Source organism: Equus przewalskii, chromosome 1, assembly GCF_037783145.1.
Source record: "Equus przewalskii isolate Varuska chromosome 1, EquPr2, whole genome shotgun sequence".
Lineage (NCBI taxonomy): Eukaryota > Metazoa > Chordata > Mammalia > Perissodactyla > Equidae > Equus > Equus przewalskii.
Window position 1 is genome coordinate 139,080,785 of NC_091831.1, and position 14,354 is coordinate 139,095,138.

Consider the following 14,354-nt stretch of genomic DNA (forward strand, 5'->3'; position numbering starts at 1 on the left):
ACCATCCACCAGATACAGTGAGCAAGAAAGGAGAGGAGAGGCAGCCACGACCAGGAATGAAATCTCACGCCCAGGAATGAAATCTGCTGAAATGTTCCCCGCAGAGGAAAGCCTTCCTAACAGGAGCATCGCCGGGACTCCCAGGCTGCCGGCCAGCTCCTCACACACATGCTACCGGGAAGGCTGCAGGTCAACTCACGTGCCTGCTTACAAAAGCCCTCATTCTTTCATTTATTCACTCATTCAAAAAAGACTAATTATTGGGCTTCTACTGTGTGCCAGCAGCAGAGAAAACAGAATTTCCTGTCCTAGGGAGATTATATTTGAACAGGAGGGCAGAGTCAGTAGTTAATAAATAAAATATATGGCCTGTCAGATGGGGACAAATGGAGAAACATAAAGGGGCCTCCCTTTTGAGGGAGAGGACTGTTGGAGAAACAGACCTACAGAACTGCAGAGGAAATGATCCTGGTTTACACAAACCAACCTTGTTCTCTAGTCAGAAATAGGAACGGGCAACCAGTGATGGCCAGACATCTAGGAAAACTGGTATCATGACAGACAAAAGCTGAGTGGACCAAACAGAACTACATGCCATAGAGGGAACAGAAACAAATGGAAAAATTCTACCTGTAATTCTCCTTCCCACCCTCCCCCCTCCAAAAAAAGATGGAAAAAGAAATAAAAGACATTGTATTCATAAAATAAGTACTATTATGAACAAAAAAAAGAATAAGAACGGGAAAACATTTTGAGGGGCTGGCCCGGTGGCGTAGTGGTTAAGTTTGCACACCCCACTTCGTCGGCCCAGGGTTTGCAGGTTCGGATCTCGGGCGAGGGCCTACACACCGCTCATCAAGCCATGCCGCAGCAGCATGCCACATAAAATAGAGGAAGATTGGCACAGACGTTAGTTTACGACAATCTTCCTCAAGCAAAAAGAGGAAGCTTGGCAATAGATGTTAGCTCAGGGAGAATCTCCCACACCAAAAAACTAAAAATAGAAAACGTTTTGAACATTTAAAACATTACAGTGAAATAAAAAAAAGTGACGGACACCCAGAATTCTAAAATGAGCATGGCTGAAGACCAAGTTGGTGAGTTAGAAGAGAAACCTGAGCATATTTCCAAGAATGTAGAGTTAAGCGTCAATGAGATAAAAATATGAGAGAAATGTTAAGAAATATGGAGGAAAGATACAGAAGTTCAACATTCATCTAAGAGAGTTTCTGGGGGACAACAACAAAAAGACAACAGAAAGGAAGAAACTATAAAATAATAGGGAAAAATTTCCCCGAGTTAAAGAAAGCTGCAAGTCTTTATCTGAAAGAATCTACTGGATGCTCAGTGGAATGAATAAAAAAGACTCATAAGTGGGCACACACAAGTGAAATTTTACAACTCCAAGGGAAAAGAGAGGGTCCTAAAAGTTTCTGGCAAGAAAAAATAAGTTACTTACAAGGGAACAAGAATCCGACCAGCATTAGTCACTAGACCTTAAAGTCCCTGAGGAGAGAGATTTATGTACTCATAGAGCCAGATAATTGTAAATGCTGGTGCTAAGTTTTAATTTTTTGAACTCAATCTATATACATAACATAGAATATAATGACATAAAATGTATAACTCTCAAATGTGTGAAAATCACAAAATAACTACAACTTGGGGGTAGGAGAAGGACAGATAGAAAGTAGCGTGAGCACAGAACTGCGCTTATCTTTTCTAATGGAGAATCAAAAACTATCTAAGACACTAAATTAAAAATTAAATTGCGTGCATATTAGTGTTTTTCTACCCTGGTTACATATTAGAATGACCTGGGAGCCTTCACAAATATACTAATGGTTGGGCCCCACCCAAGGTGAGTTAAATCAGAATCTCGGGCTGTGGCCTGGACAGCTGCATTTTTGAAAAGCTCTCTAGGTGACTAATGTTCAGCCAGGATTGACAGCCACTTTAATTAAAGTCAGAAAGACAACACCCAAAAGAATGAATAACAAACCGCCAATAGTGATTGCTCTGGGCAAGAGAATGAGGAACTTCTAAACTATTTCCATTGTGTTTGTGGTGGAAACACAATAAGGAGGAAGGAAAGAAGAAGGAAGAGGAGAAGGAATCCAACTGGGAACAAGAACAGGGCTTTGCAACCTTAGCGCCATTTGAGGCCGGAGCATTCTCTGCTGTGGGAGGTTGCCCTGTGTGTTGTAGAAGGTTTAGCAGCCTGTGAGCCCCACTAAATGCCAGTAGAACCCCTCTCAGTCATGACAACCAAAAACATCTCCAGACACTGCCAAATGTCCCCTGGAGGGCAAACTCTCCCCTGAGTTGAGAACCACTGGACTAGAATAATCCTGTGTATTAGTCAAGCAGTTGCTTGAACTACACAGAAAGCTCAAAGATTTGGACTGACATTATTGTACACCATGTAAATTACAGTGCATTTCTTCAGTGCTAGGTCTTTAATTAGAATTAAATGTACACATTTTAATTAGAGCACCAGAAGGGGATGCATCGGGCCTTTCCTTACGGACGTTTCAAGCTTCGCGACTTACTTTCATTATTAGAATAGCAAAATGTCAGAGCAATTAGGCCTTTATAAAAAAATTGCAGGACCTCCTGGCAAGTAGCCAGGACCTTGCCAATTTCTTTTAAACTTGAGAAAACACTTTTCTCATACTGAACAAAACAGGGGAGACCCAGCCAAACATAACCCTGGGCTGTCGGCCCAAGTTCATTTCAGTTCAGCAAATATTTAAGCATCTATTACATGTGCAGGGGATAACAACACTAGTAAAACAAAGACTAGATTTCTTAACTGTTATATAAATAATCAGAGTAGAAATACATTTTTAAAGAGAAGGTTTTGCTTTCTGTACTTTACAGTATTGTATGGAAGTGCAGTTTCCTGCAGTGTCTAGACCTGTGCTATTGGAATGGTAGTCACAAGAGACATGCGGCTATTGAGCCCTTGAAAAATGGCCAGTCTGAATTGAGACGTGCTGGAAATGTAACATGCACACGGGATTTCAAAGACGTAGTTCAAAAAAAGATAATGAAAATACCTCATGACACTTTCAAATTACATTTTGAAATGATAATATTTTGGATGTATTGGTTTAAATAAAGTATTCAACTTAATTTCACCTATTTCTTTTTGTTTTTTAACGCAGCTATTAGAAAATTTAAAATTATACATGTGGCTTGGGCCAGCCCAGTGGCGCAGCAGTTAAATTTGCATGTTCTGCTTCGGTGGCGTGGGGTTTGCTGGTTTGGATCCTGGGTGTGGACATGGCATGCCATGCCATGCTGTGGTAGGCATCCCACGTATAAAGCAGAGGAAGATGGGCATGGATGTCAGGTCAGGGCCAGTCTTCCTCAGCAAAAAATGAGGATTGGCAGCAGTTAGCCCAGGGCTAATCTTCCTCAAAAAAAAATAATAATAATAATTTAAAAAATTATACACGTGGCTTACATTTGTGACTCTCATTTTATTTCTATTGGACACTGCTGTCCTAAACTCTTGACTTTTATGTGGCATGACTGCTAATAACGATAGCATTTTTTTTTTTACATATTTGGGCCTTTTTTCTACATTGGCATTCAGTGGGGGTAAGTGCCATTAATAGTCACTGCCATAGATGTGGTTATATGGAAGTGCTTGGGACATGATGAACTCAACTTGATTACAGGTCATTTCAATTTGCTTCCTGGCTAGGCTACATGCTGTACTGTAATCTTAGTTAAGTTACCTCTCTGAGCCTCAGTTGCCTCATCTGTAAAATGGGAATAATGCCATCTCACATACATATAGCTTGTCCACATTTACCATATCCCACAAGCAGGCTAGTTGAATCTGTTTCGGAACCTTAAATAGAAGAGTTTTGAAGCTCTTTGCTTTAATGCTGATATTTACTTTGCAAAAGTGAGTCATTCAGCCATAAATACAGACTGAAGATCTCTATTATGTGAGGGGTAATGAACCCATTTTCAACCTACAGAAAGGTTCTTTCCTGACAATGGCATAGTGAAAGGGGAACCATCTGGGGGCAGCTAGGTGAGCGCTGGACCATGTAGGCATGAGGCCAAAAGAAACTTTTCTCTTCACATCCTTAAGGATAGTATGGCATGGTGTGCTTGTCACATGTTATGCATTCAGCACACAGTAAATTAAAAACACAGTCACATTAAAAACAGTATCAAAGAGATTATTATATTTGGAATTTATTTAATTCACTTAGCAAGTTATCTATTTGACCTAGAGTAGACCGTAGATTATTTACTAGTAGTATCAATAATGGACAATTCCTATTCCTGCCATTTTACTGTAAATAACATATTAAATAGGAGTGACAAATCATTTCTTTAGCCATCCCTTTAGTCACTTATATACAAAAGGTATTGTGAATATTTTTGCTTTATTGAAAACAAATCTACTAAAAGGCAGGGATTATAAAAAATCATATACATACAGATAAGAATGTTTAAATTGCTAATTTCACATTACCAATGATCTGGTCCTGCTCTTTCTCTATTTTAATGATAGGTTTCAAATTCAAAACTGCTTTCAACCTACAAATTTAGATATGTAATAATTGTTGGTGAAAACATCAATTTTGTAGCTTAGTCCCTGTTTTACATGAGTGCTTATTTCAAATTTACTATTGTCATCATGGAAATACTCTCTATTGCTGAGAGGCTGGAGGGCACATTCATTCATTCAACAAGTATTCTTCAAACATCTCTGTGCCAGCACTGTAATAGTTAGTCATGATCTTCATGTTGTCTGTTTTTTTGTTTTGTTTTTATTTTTTGAGGAAGATTAGCCCTGAGCTAACATCTGCCACCAATCCTCCTCTTTTTGCTGAGGAAGACTGGCCTTGAGCTAACATCCATGCCCATCTTCCTCTCCTTTATACGTGGGACGCCTACCACATAAGTGGTACGTAGGTCTACACGTGGGATCCAAACTGGCGAACCCCAGGCCGCCGAAGAGGAACATGCGAACTTAACTGCTGGGCCACCAGGCCAGCCCCATCATGTTGTCTGTTTTTAATGGTATATTAGATCTTCCAAAGACATCTTACTTTAAATCATATCATCAAGTCAAGAAAACTTTTGTTTTGCTAGCTTGACTCAAGGGCTGAGCATGAGATGCTGCAGAACAACAGGTTGATGCTCAGGCTCCTGATAACTGACATATTTTAGCAAATGTATGACAGTGAGTCACTGTGTGCAAATATAGCATACCTGGAATCAGAAAGACCTGGTGGTGAATCCTGGCTCTGCTGCTTACCTTGGAAAAGTTAATTAACCTCTCTGAGCCTCAGAATGCTAATTTGTTAAAGTGGGAACCAGTAATAGTACACGCCTCATAGTATTATAGTGAGGATTAGGTGAGATGAGGTGTGTAAAGCACAGGGATCAGTGACGGCATTTACTAACTGCTCAAGAAACGTTAGCTATTAATAGGAGGAGTAACACTGACACTGATGCTGGTGACGGTAGTAGTATTAATGGGTCAATGGGCTTCCTTATTTAGCTGAATTATCTAAAAGGCATAGAAGGAACAGAGCTTTGGGTTGGTTATTTTTTTCATATTCTGGTTAACAGTGTCAAACAAAAAATGTTTCAAGATTTGGTCATTAAAATATTTTGAAACGTTAATCCATTTCAAAGATTAAAATGAAATATGCTTTAATATTTTTATATGTGCTGAGTTTCTGTAGGATTTGGGGGTTTTATAAAACACATTGTGACAGAATGTTACGGTAGATGCAAAAGTTTTAGGAAACTTGTACTAAGCGCAGAACAAAATCTAAATATTTATTTAGCTAAATGCCTAATCTAATATTGTTTCTTTCTCCTAAAAGTGTAGAGCTAACAAAATTCCAGTTAATTCAAAGTGCTTGGCAGTTGGGTTCTGTTCCACTGACCCATTATAACTAATTTTGTTGATTAACTGTGTAGAAAACGAATTTACCAGATCTAAAAATTATTAATTGATAAAACAAATTAGGAATAGATGCTAATGCATTAAATATTTTCATGCTATATTTCTAAGAATTTTACTCACGACGGCCACAGGGTCGTTGCTGCGGGTTGCAGCCAGGCTGAACTTCTTTACGTGAGTGTTGGTTTCCAGAGCCTTCGCAAACTCCTTCAGGGTCGGAATTGGAATGCTCTAAGACCAGGAAGACACAGAGAGTTGACGAAGCATTCTGCAGTGCCCCCACCCCAGGCTGAAGACCCACAGCTTTGAAATACTTTATCTGTTTAGATGGCTAATGATATGACATCCCCTCTAAGAGACATTCAGCACCCATCCTCCAGCAACCATGCCACCCTAGCCAATAGCACCACTTAGTGTCCAGTGAAGGAGTCTAACACAATGTGACATTCTGGCCTCACCTTTCTATTCACCCTGACCAAGAAATTATGCACATACCCTACTTCCCTCTTGTTCTCCAGCATTCTCTTTATCGTAGCCAGACTAACCTACCCACTATTCCTTTACTACACCGTGGTCTTTCTCTCCTCCATACCTTGAGATACACTTTTCCCCTTGCCTGGAAATTCCTTTGTACTTTTCTCTAATTCCTACTTATCTTTTAAGACCCAGCTGAAATATCACCTCCTTTGTTTACTGGTTCTCCTAGGCAGGATCAAAATTTTCCTTACTCACAATTCCATGACTTTTGGGGGTTTACCAAATGATGTTATAATTATTTGTTTAGTGTTTTTCTCCTAATACGAGTTCTTTAGAATAAAGACCAAATGAATCTTACTCCCTCTTCTACAGCACTTAGCACAGTACTGACCACTCGGGAGGGAGACGATATGGGGTACAGCTAGAGATTGATGTGGGTCCTAGATGTGCTACAGACTAGCTCTGTGACCACAGACAACTTAACCTCTTTAAGTTCCACTAAGGCTTAAATGAGAGAATGAATATCAAGTACTTAACAAAAGATGTAGCGAGTACTCAATAAAAGTCAGTTATTATTATTAAATGCTAGAAATTGTTCCAACAAGAATGAACAAAATAGATGTCAGGCAATGTGTCTTCTCTCTCTCTCTCTCACACACACACACACACACACTTATTTCCTGTCCCTTTGAGAGTGATATGACTTACTGCCAAATAGAATAAAGTGGAAGTGACAATGTGTGACTTCAGAGAATAGGTCATAAAAGGCATTGTGGGTTTCTGCTTGCTCTCTTTTTCTCTTCAATCACTCGCTCTGGGGGAAGCCAGCTCTGGTGATGTGAGGACACTCAGGCAGCCCTCTGGAGAGGCCCATGTGGTGAGAAATCGAGGCTTCCTGCCAACAGCCACATGATGTGCTGTCTTGGAAGTGGATCCTCCTGCCCCACTCAAGCTTTCAGATGACTGCAGCTCTGGCTGACAGCTTTACTACAGCCTCATCTGACAGACAGCCACAACTACCCAGCTAAGTCCCTTCCCAATTCCTGACACACAGAAACTGTGACAAATAACAAACGTTTCTTGTTTTTAAGTCCCTAAGTTTTGGAGTCATTTGATAGATAGATATCAATATCTATAGATATCAATAATATACCAATAGATAACTAATACACTATGTTTAACACAAGTGCTGTGATTCTTTTCAAAGAATTCTAAAAATCACTCTGTTTTTAAACCTACTTTTTCTTTTTTCTTTTTTTGAGGAAGATTAGCCCTGAGCTAACATCTACTGCCAATCCTCTTTTTGCTGAGGAAGACTGGCACTGAGCTAACATCCATGCCCATCTTCCTCCACTTTATATGTGGGACACCTACCACAGCATGGCTTGCCAAGTGGTGCCATGTCTGCACCCGGGATCCGAACAGGTGAACCACGGGCTGCTGAAGTGGAATGTGCGAACTTAACTGCTGTGCCGCCAGGCCAGCCCCTAAATCTACTTTTTCTTTTTCTTTCTTCCTTATTTTTGGTGAGGAAGATTGGCCCTGAACTAACATTCATGCCAATCTTCCTCTATTCTGTATGTGGGATGCCACCACAGGATGGCTTGATGAGTGGTGTGCAGGTCCATGCCTTGGATCTGAACCTGCAGACCCTGGGCCACCAAAGTGGAGCATGTGAACCCAACTGCTATGCCACTGGGCCAGCCCAAACCCACTTTTTCTTTTGAGTAGGATATCTCGCCTCAAAATCAGTGATGCAAAGGATTGTAAACAGGTGTGAAAGCAGGTAATCAATCATCTCCGTTAAGTTTTCTGAACTCATGCTAAATCAAGTGACTGACAACAATCATAATGAAATACCTTAATGTTGTTGAGGTTGACTTCTTGTAGGCTGGGATCATTGGCTTTCATCTGCTGCAGACTTACTTCCACATTTGTGGGGTTGGGTGGTTCCTCAAATACAGGCTTGACCTTTTCACCTTTGACCACATCTGAGACACAAGTTTTAATTTTAAAAAGAAAATGTAAGGGCTCTCCTGTCAAAATCAGAGATGATTTCCTCCAAAGTGATATGCTCTGATTCCAATAATACTCTGATATCAACGACAGTAAACTTCTCAACTAAGCAATCACGGGAATGGTATGGCTCTGAATTACAGTTTTAAAGGTTGATGTTTCTCAACCGCAGTGGGAAGTCTCAGTGGCTGAGACTGTATGGAGGAGGCCCTACAGCAAAATCAAACCCTGAAAAGAACATCTATGGGCAGGTATTGCTGCTCCCTATGGACCTCTTACAGACTATAATAACCAAACCACAGGATGTGAGATGCCAAAAAGAAATGATGAGCCTCTTAGTTTTCCAAACCCTAATACTCCTCTGGCTTCTTGACCATATGCCACTCTCCTCTGATTTCCATTTTGGAGCTTTAGTTTGGAGGAAGGTATGTGAAGAGAAAGGAATGGAAAAGAAGAATGGAAGGATTCTCAAAAGGACTTAACAGAAAATGTTTGCAACATATATTACATATAAAGAGTTAATATCTCAATATACACAGAGCTCCTACAAATCAATAAGACAACCCAATTAAAAATGAACAAGTTATATGATTGGAAGAATTTCTGTCACTCAACTAAAAAGTGTAGAGTAATTAAACTCTAAGATAAAAAATGAGGGGCCAGCCCGGTGGTGCAGCGGTTAAGTGCGCCCATTCCCCTTTGGCAGCCTGGGGTTCGCCAGTTCAGATCCCGGGTGGGAACATGGCACTACTTGGCACACCATGCTGTGGTAGGCATCCCACATATAAAGTAGAGGAAGATGGGTATGGATGTTAGCTCAGGGCCAGTCTTCCTCAGTGAAAAGAGGAGGATTGGCAGCAGTTAGCTCAAGGGCTAATCTTCCTCAAAAAAAAAATAATAACAATAATAAAAAATACAGAAGAATTAAAAAAAAAAAACTTAAAAGAAACATCCCAGAAAGTTTTTTGTAGATACCAACAAACTGATTGTAAAGTTTATATCAAGAGGCAAAATACCCAGAATAGCTAACAAAATATTGAAAGAGAAGAACAAAGTTGGAGAATTGACACTATCTGACTTCAAGATTTACTATAAAGCTACAGTAATCAAGATAGCATGGTATTGGTGGAAGAGTATACGAATAAATCAATGGAACAGAATAGAGAGCCCAGAAATAGATCCACACAAATACAGTCAACTGACCCTTGACAAATGAGCAAGGGCAATACACTGAAGATAGTCTTTTCAACAAACAGTGCTGGAACAACTAGACATCCACAAGCAAAAAAACGAATTTAGACACAGACCTTACACCCTTACAAAAATTAACTCAAAATGGATCACAGACCTAAATGTAAAATGTAAAACTGTAAGACTCCTGGAAGAGAACAGAGGAGAAAATGTAGGTGTCCTTGGGTTAGGTGATGAATTTTTAGATACAACACCAAAAGTGTGATCCATGAAAGAAGGAACTGATAGGCTGGACTTCAGTAAAATGATAAGTTTCTACTCTGTGAAAGATACTGGCCAGAGAATGGGGAGATGAGCCACAGATTGGGAGAAAATACTTGTAAAAGACACATCTGATAAAGGATTGTTATCCAAAATATACAAAGAACTCTTAAAACGCAACAATAAGAAAACAACCTGATTAAAAAAAATGGGTCAAAGACCTTAAACACGTCACCAAAGAAGATATACAGATGGCAAATAAACATGAAAAGATGATCCACATCATATGTCATCATGGAAATGCAAATTAAAACAATGAGATACCACTATACACCTATTAGATTGACCAAAATCTGGAACACTGACAAAAGCAAATGCTGGCAAAGGATGTGGAAGAACATGCTAGTGGGAATGCAAGATGGTACAGCCACTTTGGAAGACAGTTTGGCAATTTCTTACAAATCTAAACATACTCTTACCATATGATCAGTAGTCACATTCCTTGGTATTTACTCAAAGGAGTTGAAAACCTATGTCCACACAAAAATCTGCATATTATGTTTATAGCAGCTTTGTTCATAACTGCCAAAACTTGGAAGCAACCAAGATGTCCTTTAGTAGGTGAAGGGATAAAATAAACTGTGGTAGATCCAGTTAACGGAATATTATTCAGCACTAAAAAGAAATGAGCTATCAAGCCATGAAAAGACATAGAGGAAACTTAAATGCATATTACTAAGTGAAAGAAGCCAGTCTGAATAGGCTATATACTATATGATTCCAATATAAGACATTCCGGAAAAGCCAAAACTATGGAGATAGTAAAAAGATTAGTAGTTAGAGGGGGAAAGGGAGATGAAGAGGCAGAGCGCAGAGGAATTTTAGGGCAGTGAAACTACTCTGCATGATACTATAATGGTGGATACACGTCATTATACGTTTGTCCAAACCCATAGAATGTGCAACACCAAGAATGAACCCTAATGTAAACTATGTACTTAGGATGATAATAATGTGTCAATGTAGGTTCATCTATTCTAACATACATATCACTCTGCTGTAAGATGTTGATAATGGGGGAGGCTATCCTGGGGAGGGGCAGGAGGTATATGGGATATCTCTGTGCCTTCCTCTCAATTTTGCTGTGAACCTAAAACTGCTCTAAAAAACCAAGGCCTGAAAAAAAAGTTAATGATATGTATGTGTATGTATAAAAGCCTAGAAAGTTATGCACCAGACTTTTAATAGCAAACATGTTGTCAGAATGTTACCCTTTGATACTAAAGTTAAAAAGAATGAACATTTTTCATCTGCACACATAAGCAACCAGAAAGAAAATAAAAGGAATGTTGCTTATTGTCTGGGTAAATTACCCAGTATAAATGATGGTTTATAAATACGTTGCTGAGACTAGAAAGCATCTCCAAAATCTCCGTCAAAGAGAATAAAACATAATTAACCTTAGAAAAGTTGTGATCTGGATTACACTGTACCGAAATTACCTGATTATTAGTCCATCCCTATCACGGATAAATAAGTTCCTTTGGGCAGGGATCATCTTTCATCTTTGTACCTAAGCCTAGAATATTCTTGACACATAGTAGGTATTTAGTAGATGATGATGAATGACTGAGAGAGTCTAATGAACTGTACACTTCTCCAGGAAATGTTGACAAAGAAGATAGTAATCTGGAACTTTCTGTGCCAGCAAGTCCATGCCAGTGTGTCTTTTGTGCCCTCTAGAGGAAATGGGGATTCAAATCCTAAAGATAAGCATCCATTATGGAGACAAAAAGATAGTCAAATAGAGAATGGAACTTATCTAAGATACAATATTGATTAAAACACTGTTAGGAACATGAATCTCTGTTTGCGTTCTGTGCTGACTATGCAACCTTTTAATCAGAAATTTTATCTTTTGACTGAACAGAACTACCAAGAGAGTGTCTTCTGGGCAAAACACACTGATTGGTACTAGTTACATTGCCAGGCAGGGCTCCCACTCAGCTACTCTACTCTGGTTTGATTGCTCACATCCCAGTGATCCTTGGTGAACTGATAAAACCCATCTTCGAAGCCTGCAAGACAGTCTGGATTCACCAGGAGGCACAATCAACAGGCCTCTCTCCTACCAGCAAAACCTGGAGGCTCCTAAGTTTCACAGAACTACAGATTCCACGTCAACTTACTTCTCACAGGCCCTTTGCCACCTTTACTGTTGGCCGTTTCTTCATCAAACTTTGGATTGTTGAGCAAATTGTGTACTCCAAGAACAGCTGAAAGCAAAGAAAATCAGTGAATGAACATGAAGTTTGGGAGAGCATGTTAGGAGGTCCATGTTGTTGATTTGCCCCTCAAAGAACAATTCTTCATATCATAAAGATAAGTCTCCAGACCCCCCTTGCCTTTCACAGGGTGTGGTACATGTACAGTGTTAAATAGACTTAGTAAAAAGCTCCACCTTCCAAGACCACTAGCAATCGTCACATGTCTTTCTACATCCTTACATGTGGAATCATTTAGGCTCTAAGTGACAATGCTCTAGGTTGTTAGCGTCATCAAGTGGATTCCAACTTCTACTGACCCGTGTACAGCAGAGTGGAACCCTGCCCAGTCTTTATGCACCAACCTCTCACCTTCCTGCGCTCTATCAGACGATGCTCTCCTGCTATTCATAGGGTTTCCATGGCCAATCTTTTTGGAAGTGAGTGGCCAAGTCCATCCTAGTCTGGAAGCTCTGCTGAAACCTGTCCACCATGGGACTCTGCTCGTATATGAAATACTAGTGGCACAGCTTGCATAGCATCACAGCAACACACAGCTGCCCCAGTATGACAACCGACACATGGGTGGGTGTGGTTCCCTGACTGGGAAACAACCCAAGCCACAGTGGTGAGAGCTCCAAATCTTAACCACTAGACCACCAGGGCTGGCTAACGGTCTAGTTACATCCTCAAATTACTGAAAATCTGCTTAGACCCCCTAGTTAGGTAGCTACAACCCTTCAGTTTTCTCATGTGTAAAGTGTGAGGGTAGGACCAAGTCTAAGGGTATTTTAAGATCTAACATTATATAGATTATGGCATGGATTTTTCCAGAGGCACAGAGCAGAAAGATCACGGGCCTCTTTCAGTGTAAGAGGCCTCTCCCACCTCTCAGTCCCCAAAGGACTGTCCTTTCCCCATCTAGAGCATCCCAGGGTGGGAAATAAAAGAAGAGATGTCAGCAATAAAAGGTCAGAAAAGCAGGCTAAGATTTTGAGTCTCCTGTATTACATGGAACTTGCACCAGGAGGCAGCATAGTATGCACGAAACAGCACCGGGACAGAACAAACACTGGGCAGGCTAAAATTGCACTTGCTCACCCAGCTTTTCCTTTGCTAATGAAATTATAGGTGGCCACCTGGAGAAGGATCCCAGAACAGATAACCTGTCAATAGGTGGCAGAGGAGTACCTCTGAGCTCCTTATCAGCTGTCCTGTAATGTACATTTTAGAAGGAGGGAGGCAGCCAGCCAGCACAAGAAAGGGCAAATGTCTAGGGCCAGCAAGTCTAGGGGTTAAGAGTGGCACTCAGGAGCAGTCAGCCAGAGTTTGAATCCTGACCATCACGTACCACCTGTGTGACTTGAGAAGTTACTAAATGCCTCTAAGCCTCAGTTTCTCCATCTGTAAAATAAGGATAATTATCCTTTATCTATTACAAAGACTAAATAACTTCCTACGTGTCAGGCACAATTCTAAGTGCTTGTTAGATAAATAAGAATTTGTCACTGTGTTTTTGGTATTGTCTAGGGAGAAGATACCCTGTTTCAGGACCACAGGCCACTGAGACCATCCAACAAATATATCTTGCTTTGGCCCCAGACTCACTAAGCAACTTCTAATTATAATTTGGTTCCATTGCCAAGTTTTAATTTTTGTTTTATCTGTTTCCTTTGAATCTGACCATGCGGCCCCAGTCTGACTGCTTCCTATGTGCACTGACAAGATCAAATCTCTAGACCAGCAGAGCCGAGAACTAGACTCTAGGTGGTGACCATACTGAGAGATGGCCACTCTGGGAGGTGCTGTCTTAAGGGTCAACTGCTGCTCCCTTGGACGGTCTGTCTGCTCTCAATCTTCCCAGTAACATGAGCAGGGCGTTGACACTCTTTCTTTTCTAAACCTCAAAGCCTCTTGGCCCACCCACTCATGGGGCTGCTCTTAATCTTCTGGAAAGAGCCACCCTAGAGAAAATCCTGCCAGCCACCCCCAGCTGGGCCTCCTCCTGAGTTCTGAGGGAGCACCGGATGAAGGAGGGAGGACGAAGGAGGAGATGAACAAGACAGTTTTCTATTGAGATTATCCTCCTGGTTTTACTGTATGAATTTCAGGATCTACTATCTTCCAAATGATTGGTGATTTTCTCTTTCTCCTGTCTTAGTCATGTCCTGGGAATTCAAGCCCAGAGCTACATT

General features: G+C 40.5%; 1 protein-coding gene across 4 annotated transcripts in view; it reads right to left on the bottom strand.

Annotated features, from left to right (window-relative positions):
- The window catches only part of TMOD2 (tropomodulin 2), a 49,868-nt gene that overhangs the window by 16,593 nt on the left and 18,921 nt on the right, over window positions 1-14,354 (bottom strand). For all 4 annotated transcript variants that reach the window (XM_070580076.1, XM_070580072.1, XM_070580082.1 and 1 more), the window contains exons 5-7: window positions 12,085-12,171; window positions 8,288-8,418; window positions 6,074-6,181 (exon numbers count right to left, since the gene is read on the bottom strand). In XM_070580076.1, coding sequence (XP_070436177.1) covers window positions 6,074-6,181; window positions 8,288-8,418; window positions 12,085-12,171 — 326 coding nt within the window. The remainder of the gene's footprint in view (window positions 1-6,073; window positions 6,182-8,287; window positions 8,419-12,084; window positions 12,172-14,354) is intronic.